We start from the raw sequence: 9612 nt of genomic DNA, 5'->3' as shown, positions 1-9612 counted from the left end.
GACAGAAGTTCTTTTTGAAGCCCACATCCATAAACACCAAAGGTGTAAGTCAGTCTGGGCAGAACAGTGACCTGAACAGACCAATCACATGGCCTGGCATTTGTTAAGCTGCAGGACTTCCACTCTACAGCCATTTTTCAAAAGCACAGATAAAGATGCAGGTGGAAGGAACAAACCAACCACACAGACACAAACTGCAGTCAAGCCAAGAGAGTGATAAAGAATGCTACAAAAAATGGGTTTACATGTTCTTTATTTCAGTGAAACAAACAAGTGAAAGTAGAGGTTTCACATTCCTTTCTGATAAGAGAGTTCGTGCTTCTTCAGTTAGTTACATTGCATACTGCATTTTTACGCCCTCAGGAACCCAACATCAATGCCAAACAAGCTGGCATGGCAGGCAGGGATCTAGAGCATTCACAGCAGTCATCACAAGGGACAGCCACATCCAACAGTTCTTAAGGATCCTGCATTTTGCATTTTACAGCTAGACCATTACAGAATAAAATAGTTATACAGACCCATCACAAACCTTAGCACAAGCAACAGATGTGAGAGTCAAAAAAAGATTCACAACACTCTCAGCTGACTGAAGCTAATTACACTGGTGTGCTGTGGGTGTTACTCATGCCTGCAGAGAGACACACTTCAATCACCTCTCAGAGTTTCTGATGCCTTTCACTCCTGATAAGACTTCACAAGGAGCCACATGAGCAACACAGTGATCAGGACGATCATGAAGTTGAGGAAAAGTTCTCGTGAGGATCGTTCCATTTTCCAGGGGGCAATCAGGGAAGAGCAGAAGTCAGGAGGCAAAGCAAAGGGAAAACTTCAGTGACTTGCCTGGCAGTGTCGTTGAGCTCAGCCTTCAGGTCCCAGACTCTTTCAAGGAAAAAGATAAATGTGTGAAGAACAGATGCACGAAAGTGGCAGGTTCAGCAAAGCTATTTTTGTTAGCATAAATAAGCATTGTTTCAGTGGCTCAAAGATAGTAAACCCTGGGGGGCACTAAAAAGTAAAAGCTCTCTCTGGCACTTTACCACCTTCTTGGATTTCCAGCATTTGACAAGTGAACATTCTCAGTGTCACCCCAAAATACACCACGCAAGGCTGACAGTTCGTGGTAGTTAGTGCTGCTTTGTACAAGCATTTTCAAACAGAAGGTGCTCAAGCCCCATTTATTCTTTTCAGCAGACACACACTGTAAATGCACTACTGTTTATAGTTCTTCAAATTCTTCTATTTGTTTGCAGTTTTAAAACTAAATTAGGTGCAAACTACTCTTTTTAAAAAGAATGGCTAATAAATCTGAGTAAGTTATGCAACAGCTTAAAGAATGGAATGGAATGGAATGGAATGGAATGGAATGGAATGGAATGGAATGGAATGGAATGGAATGGAATGGAATGGAATGGAATAGACCAGACCAGGTTGGAAGAGACCTTCAAGATCATCATGTCCAACCCATCAACCAATCCAACCCACCTAAACAACTAAACCATGGCACCAAGCACCCCATCAAGTCTCCTCCTGAACACCTCCAATGATGGTGACTCCACCACCTCCCCAGGCAGCCCATTCCAATGGGCAATCACTCTCTCTGTACAGAACTTCTTCCTAACATCCAACCTAAACCTCCCCTGGCACAGCCTGAGACTGTGTCCTCTTGTTCTGGTACTGGCTGCCTGGGAGAAGAGACCATCATCTGCCTGCCTACAACGTCCCTTCAGGTAGTTGTAGAGAGCAATAAGGTCACCCCTGAGTCTCCTTCTCTCCAGGCTGAAGCATGAGGAGAAGCTAAGGATAGACTTTTTTTATTCTTCTTTCTAAAGAACTTAGAACTTTCTTGAGTTAATCCCATGGATGAAAAGAATATTTTCTCAAGAAACATCTGACTTCCCTGCACTGTCAAGATGATACAGATGTCTTCCTTCAGAAATCCCATTCAAGTTGCACTCAAAAACTTCTCTGTTGGTTATTGCTTCCATTTACTTTATTTTTATGTGGTTTAGAGTTCATGTAGAGAAATGAGAATATTTTGTCATGACCATAATACACTAACCCTCTCTATATGATGTGCATATAAAAGAAAAACCTTTTAGAAAATCAAGCATAAACTCCAGACAAATAATTTCAACACAACCAAAATCTCAGCAGAGAATCCAGATCAGGCTGTAGCATGTATGGTGCAAACAAGGGGAGCCCTCAGACCATACCAGCTGTGGTGGGTTGAAGTTTCCCCCAGCATTAACTCAGCCACACCAGCATGAAGGCAGAGAGTTGAAACAGAAACTGCTTTAGTTTGCAGATTAAATATTAAAAGCTCAGTGCATGCAGTTAACAAATTCTTACATTCCCAGGTTGTTTTGCCCTTTTATGCCCTTGGACAAGAGAAAGTCTGACTTAATCAGTAAGCCAAGATTTTTACCTTGAGGAAGTAAATGGAGCTCAGTAGTTCTGCCTCTGGACTTTGAGCCTCTGCAGATACTCTCTGCAGATGCTCTCTGCAGATACTCTCCAAGCTTCTGCCTATCTCCTACTCAGTCTGGATGCCCCTTCCCTCTGTGGGAACTAAAGTAGGCTGAGGAAGGAGAGCAACAAGTGCATTGGCAACCCAGGTGCTGACATCACCCCCAAAACATTTTAAAAGGGCTGAAGTGGGCTGGAGGATTTGGTTAAAGGCTGCTATGTAGTGGGCTCTGTGGGCTGATTTGCTTCTTTTAGTTCTTCTGATGTGGTGGTAAGCAGAGCTGTGTGCAGCCCTTGGGAGTCAGTGGGATTTGATAGAGAATGGAATTTGGCCCATTAGTGCCTTTCCCAATGTGGGGGAAAGAAAAGAAAGGGAAGAGCAGAAGCCCTTGTGGAAATATCTGTGCAGAATTCAGAATCTTTCAAGATGATTTCCAGAGTATGGAGACCGGTGTACATGTTTACCTTCTCAAGTACAGCTGGTGCTGTTCTATACAACTATAGTCTCCACAGCTTCTCAAGTTAGTATACATTTGAAAGAAAGTGAAAAGGAGCAAAATATTCTTTGTATTTGAATACCCACATTGGCTGCACAGAAAACTTTGGGACTGGAAAACACAATTTCTTTAAAGAGCTACTGACTCACCTGCATGCTCTTCCCTAGCTGATTTTCAATGCTGATGTTAATGCCTGAGCACATAGAGAAGCATTCCTGCCACCCTGAAGCATTTCTTTCCAGAAAGCACACTGCTCTGTGTCCTAAACAGCTGTAATCCCCACATCACCTTATCATTGCCCAAGGCACTTGCTATATAAGTGAACAAACAGAAAATAGCTATTTGTTTGCTTTCAATTGATACAGCTGAAAGAGAGTCTCAGCAAAGTGTGCTGAGCTGAAGCAGGAGCAGAGCCTGCCAGCTTTGTGCTGCTGTGGGTTTACCCCCTTATTTGTGCCTTTGCTTCAGATGAATAACATATTTCCACTGAAGTCATAGGGGTCACTTCTGCAACACGTTGCTGACAGATGAGCGTGAGGATCCTGATCAGGTTTAAGAGTGTAAGGCTATCCACAGCACTGGCCTTATTTTCACTGCCAAACACAACATGATACATAGCAAGGAGATTATTTACTGATTCTTACTGCCTTTTGTATATTTATATTCCATCATGCTAGGCAGTATTGTTGCTCAGAGTATCCAAGCTTGATGTGACAGTTCCCCTCCATCAGCTCCCAGGTTTCTTTCTCTGCACCATCACTGGCACTCACGTTATGGTGCAATGCCCCCAGTGAGGGAGGTTATATGGGAAGCTATCTGGCTGGAAACCAACTCAGTGACAAACACAACAAAACAAATAGCTATGGTAACTAGGGGGGAGGAAGGGAGGGTTGGAGGGTTTTACTGGATGATCTCCCTAAATAGTCTTCCCACATAATCACTGGAGGTGGGAAAGGGAACAGAATTTGAGAAATCTTCCCTTTTATTGGCTTAACTGCTTTGCCATTGCCCTCCTAGACACCAAGGCAAGATATTCATAAAAGCCAACATGCTGCTGGAGAGTCCTGTGCTAAAATACACAGATGAAAGAGCAAAGGCTTAACTCATGCCTTACTCAGGACTTTGATGTCTAAGTAGGTTTGCAGGGTCCTAGTGCAATGCATGATCTGCTGAGCTGTGCCAACAAAGCCCATCCTCTCCAAAAAACCCCAACATTGGCAAACCCATCTCACACTTACAGAGAGTTTAGGAAATCCAGGTTCAAAACACTCCACCTCATCCCAAGAGAAGCAGGGTGTGTGTCTGTTGTAGGTTAAGGGTCAATTGTAAAGCCATAAATCAAAAACTCTTCCCAAAGGGGTGGAAAAGTCTGTCCCAGGAGGGAGGCATGGGATATTGTAATATGTTATTCCATTCCCTTTTCCTGTATCTCTCTAAGAGACAGCACTTCTGCAGTTTGCTCTCTCTGATCCGGGTGCATGGCTTTGGTTTTCACTTGCAGCATGGGGGAGGCTGGCTGGTGGCAGCTGTATCTCTTGCTGCATAGAGAGGCTTGCCTTCAGGACCTAGCTGGGGTCTAGGCCAGGGCCAGTTCTGATTGTTTATACCCTTTTCCCTTAATACCTCTTTGTACTTGGTCTTACTTTTGTAAACATTATTTCTCTTGAGCTTCCAATTCTGTGTCAGTGTTTTTATTTACTCCTTTGGGGTACATTCCACGTTCTGTCCTGAGCCTGAGGCTCCACCGAGTACAATGTCTGCCATGAATCTGCCCTAGGCTATTCCCTTCCCTGGCATGGTCTGAAGCAGAAATCTCTGTATTTCTCATGCAATGGCTATTCTGCTTCATCTTTAATCACACATATATCCACCAGGAAAGGGAGAAACATGTGAGTGTCATTGATCCTGATTATTGAATGTTGTATGTCAGTGGCCAAATATCTCCCTTGGGCTATGCGTCTTGGAGCTTTTGGAGTTTATCTTGCTCTCTGCCAACAGAAAAGCCAACAAATGTCTTTCTTTAAGTGGAACCCCTCAGGTCTAGTCATTAGGCCTGTATCTGTACTTCCACACTGCCAAGAAGCCACTTACTGCTCACCTCCTTCTTCCTGGATTTCATCCATACCAGCTAGGAAATGTCCTTTCTTCACAGCAAGGAGACAGTGCTATACATGTCATCATCCAACATACTCGATACATACCCAAACTCCTCTCTACAGGCACAGATATTTCCCTCAATTTTTGTGCTAAGGATCTGTGAGAGACTAAGTCTTGTCTCTCTTGATGTGACTCAACAAAGATAAAATCATCTTCGCTGCTTGCCCAGACAATAGCTGATGTGTACTGGGCAGACACCACCAGACAGTGACTCTCTGGAAGGTGCATAGATAAAGGTTGCTCACCAGACTGCTGCTGCCCTGGAAATGCTAGACAGAGGCCACTGTTATTGATACTCTCTGGAATATACATACTTTTAAAATTGTATAAAAGATTTGAGCAACTACTGGCTCAGGAGAAGGAAAACACAAGAGAAGGAAAAGACCAAGACCGGGGCAATGCTGCTCTGAAGGAAAACAGAGAGAATACCAGGAGAGAAACATGACAGAGACATCACCATGTAGCCTGGAAGAAGCAGACCAAGAGGATGAGAGGATAAAAGGATGATTTGTTTAACCAAGCAATTAACAAAGCAGAAAGAAGAGAATTAACAGAATGGTTTCACTTTAAATGCTAAGCCAGATATTTAGGTACTGTGCCAAATATTTTTCTCATTGACACATTTTTTCTCCTTCTTTTTCTGACAGATCTGGATGTTCTCAGATTACATGTGGCCCTGCCAAAACTCCTTCTTCATGCCTTGCATACTCAAACTTCAGGCTTTAGTCTACATTTAAAGTTGCTTTGAATATCTCAAGTTCTTCTCAGCCTACTAATAGAGTATAATCCTTCAAAGACATTCTTACATAATTAGAGCAGATTGTGTTCATTTTTCCTCTCATCATTACCTTTCTTATTAAGTGCAGTATATATATATATTTTTTTTTATCTTCTAATAAGTAGTTGATGCTTAAACTGGCACCTGCATACTAGTGGAACCACAAGTATCTCCTTAGAATAACCCGTTGAAGCATTCATGTCTTATCCTATCTGTATGAACCCAAGTTTTGCAGCAGCATGCTGTATTTGCAGTCTCAGTGTGTATTCCTCATAGCTATCATAGAATCAAAGAATCAACAAGGTTAGAAGAGACCTGAGAGGCCTTGAGCACAAGCCCTATGAGGAGAGGTTGAGGGAGCTGGGATTGTTTGGCCTGGAGAAGAGGAGGCTCAGGGGAGACCTTATTGCTATCTACAACTACCTGAAGGGTGGTTGTAGCCGGGAGGGGGTTGGTCTCTTCTCTGAGGCAACCAGCACCAGAACAAGAGGACACAGTCTCAAGTTGCATCAGGGGAAGTTTAGGCTGGAGGTGAAAAGAAAGTCCTTCACAGAGAGAGTTGTTAGCCATTGGAATGTGCTGCCCAGGGAGGTGGTGGAGTCACCGTCCCTGGAGGTGTTCAAAAGGGGATTGGATATGGCACTTGGTGCCATGGTCTAGTCATGAGGTATTGCATGACAGGTTGGATTTGATGATCTTTGAGGTCTCTTCCAATGTTATTGATTCTAAGATTCTAAGTCCAACCTGTGCAGAACCACAGTCTACTTAGATACAGGTGGCTTGAGCTGTGTCTGTGAGTCAAGACTTCTGGCCTTTTATTTTGAGAGCTAAATGAGTTGGCACTGTTCTTTTCTCAGTCCCCACCAAGAAATGTCATTTATTATTCCTGTGTAAAATCGCTTATCCAGCAGATCAAGAGAGTCTGACAGACAGGATCATATGTTAGCATCAGCATATCCTTTGAGGCTTAATAAAGTGCAAAATAAAACTGAAGACCTCAAAACAGGGAAGGATATCAGATTGGTAGAAGTAAAAGAGAAATCACTAGATATTCAGAAAACCCAGCCACAAAAGTAGTTACTCAATGCATCTGCATGCATCTCACTCTCTACAACATAATAGATGCTTTGAACAAACCTTTAAATGCCACAGGCATCATTCCTTCAAACCACAACAAACTATACATCTATTTATTTAGCAGGACATCTGTGATAGAAACACACGGAATGTAAAGATCTGGATTCAGTTCCATTCTCCTTCAGGGCAGACAGGAAAAAGACTGCACAGCAACAGATGCACAAAATAGAGAGAGGTAACTGCCTGGCACTGCTGTTCCTTCAGGTCTTAGGGAGCTTCAGAGATAAAAAATGTGAGCATGTATGGACAGTGTCCCCAGGATGAAATGTCAGCACAGTGAGGATCTTAAGGACGTATATTCTGGGTGCAGAGAACAGAAGTAGAACATCTTTCCCCAGGTTGTTGATATTTGCTCTTTACCAGTCTCATCCTTTCATAAATCACTGAAATTGCTGGTGAATAAGACATCCAAATTTTAATGGTCTCAACCCTCTCTCTTACAATCTTTCATTCATGTTTAGTTTTGCTTCACACTGGCTTGTTAGGCTGATCCTCAAAAGGAGCACAATAGGGAATGGGTGGCAGTCAAGGAATCATTGCTTTTCAGTGTCTGAAGGATGAGATTAATCTCTCCCAACAATAAGCATCACACTACAGTTGGTGGGGAGAAAAAGTCCTCCAACTGACAACTTCTTTGACATAGAATAGACCTTTATAGTCCTCTGGAAGGTATTTAGCTTTTTCTTCTCCACAGTTATGCAAGATGATAATGGCCAGAAAAGTCCAGGATAACAAGGAAAAATGTTTCAAAGTAGACTGCAATAACCAAAGCATGGGCCTCAAGTCAGATGAAGGTTTACAATTATTATCAGGCCATAGTCCCTTGTTCCCTGTCAGAGGACATTTATATTCAGATTTATTCTTAGGATATTTTTAATCAGGGTTATTTTATTGTTTTGGAGTTTGGTTTTATTAGCTTTGGACATCTTTGTGCATTTTCAACTGGACAAAAACTACAGTACTATAAGCCACACCGTAAAGCTGCATGGTAATGTAGCTACACCAATAAAAGATCCCATGCAGCCCTGAATTTACAACTAGTGAAGGGAGGTTGTGGTGAGGAGGGGGCCAGACTCTTGTCCTTGGTGGCAAGTGACATGGCTACTGGAAATGGATGCAGGCTGCACCACAGAGGTTTAGGATAGATGTTAGGAAATATTTCTTCACTGAGAGCATTATCCCAGGTTGGAAAAGTGTCCCCAGGGCAATGGTGAAGTTGCCATCCCTGGAGGTGTTGAAGCAGCTTGTGGACCTGATGCTTAGGAACATGGTTTAGTGTTGGCCCTGCAGTCTTGGGTTGAAGGTTGGACTGGATGCTCTTGAAGGTCTCTTCCAACCAGGTACATTCTGTGACTCCGCAATTCCGTGAACACAATGGGGAAAGAAGACAACTTGAAGTCACTTCTAAGGCACTGTAAATCAGAAGCAAGATAAGTAGGATAAAGAGAGACAGACCTCAATTTTAGACTAATTTAGCTGAAAGTCTCCAAACTACTTTAAATGTCAGGTCAGGTGTGAAGAAAATGTTGATTCATCTGCAACAACAGTGGCTCAGTCACAATCAACACAATGACAACGATTTAGGAGATTATGTATCAAAGATGAAATAATGCAGAAATGTTGTATAAAGTTAACCAAAATAGATATATTTTACATCTCAGCTCATAACATGCTCCCACTTGCTCTGAATGGAGCTGAATTCTGGGTCACAGCCTTCATCTTTCACTGGGCTTTAAGGAAATGTATTAAAAGGCAGCTTCTCCCAGTGATGCTAAACATCAGACCTTGCAGTTAATGAGTTTCTTCTGGAAGATAATGAAAAGCTAGTAGGGGATTCACAACTATGCACTGGGATAATACTCTCACCACCCTCCCTTGTACAGCCAGTATTGGCAGAAGCAACGGGCAGGCTTTTGAGCTTAACTGTCTTAAAGCTAATTTCAGCAATCAGGGTCAAGGTCACAGAGAGGCAGATTGTTGTGGCCACACTCTTGCACACTGTTTGAGCTAAAAATGTACTGCTAAGTGCAGCTGCAGTTTGGGCAGACAGACCAGACAGGTACACAGTAAATCCTTGTGACTACAGGCCCCTGCACTGGAAACATCTGCAGGAGCAGGGGAATCATGACCTTTGCCATGTCAGTAAAAGTTCCTTAGTGTGACAGACGCCACTTCTGGGGCTTATGCTTGAACCAGCAGACTTCTGCCCACAGATACAAGGTGCTAAGGGACCAGAGAAAAATATCAAGTCAGCATTTATTGAAAGAAAAAACAATGTGTGTTACAGTTTGAAGGGGGAACTTTAGCCTAGACCCTGACTGCAAAGAAGGAAAATAAATTACCATTGGATGCAAAAGAAAAATAACTATAAAATCTATATAATTCATTGGATTGCTAATGAGAATATAAAACAGAGGCATTAACAGTTCGTTCTATCTTTTCTTCTCCTGTTGCTTCTGCTTGCAACTTTCCTCCCTTTCTCCCTTGTGGCCCCACCAGGGTATCTCTGTTTTGACTACTGTGTGAGGTAAAGGGAAGGAGGGAGGAAGTTGGGGGAGGAAGTGGACAGGTCCC

At 42.8% G+C, this 9612-nt stretch overlaps 1 protein-coding gene across 1 annotated transcript; it reads right to left on the bottom strand.

Moving 5' to 3' along the window:
• Window positions 1-242: 242 nt before the first annotated feature.
• On the bottom strand, window positions 243-2581 carry SLN (sarcolipin). Its single transcript, XM_068142361.1, has 2 exons — window positions 2429-2581; window positions 243-882 (listed from the first exon to the last, which is right to left on the bottom strand). The coding sequence occupies exon 2, from the start codon at window positions 772-774 to the stop codon at window positions 679-681; it is 96 nt and encodes a 31-aa protein (XP_067998462.1). The 5' UTR covers window positions 775-882; window positions 2429-2581; the 3' UTR covers window positions 243-678.
• Between the last annotated feature and the right edge of the window lie 7031 nt (window positions 2582-9612).

Source organism: Melanerpes formicivorus, unplaced genomic scaffold, assembly GCF_026170545.1.
Source record: "Melanerpes formicivorus ecotype bairdi unplaced genomic scaffold, bMelFor1.0.p_v2 SCAF_1, whole genome shotgun sequence".
In the NCBI taxonomy this organism is placed as follows: domain Eukaryota; kingdom Metazoa; phylum Chordata; class Aves; order Piciformes; family Picidae; genus Melanerpes; species Melanerpes formicivorus.
Note: the sequence above shows the minus strand (reverse complement) of the source record. Positions and strands in the feature narration are given on the sequence as shown.

Coding starts and splice junctions, on each gene's coding strand:
- SLN (XM_068142361.1), bottom strand. CDS start 774: ATGGAACGATCCTCACGAGAACTTTTCCTCAACTTCATGATCGTCCTG.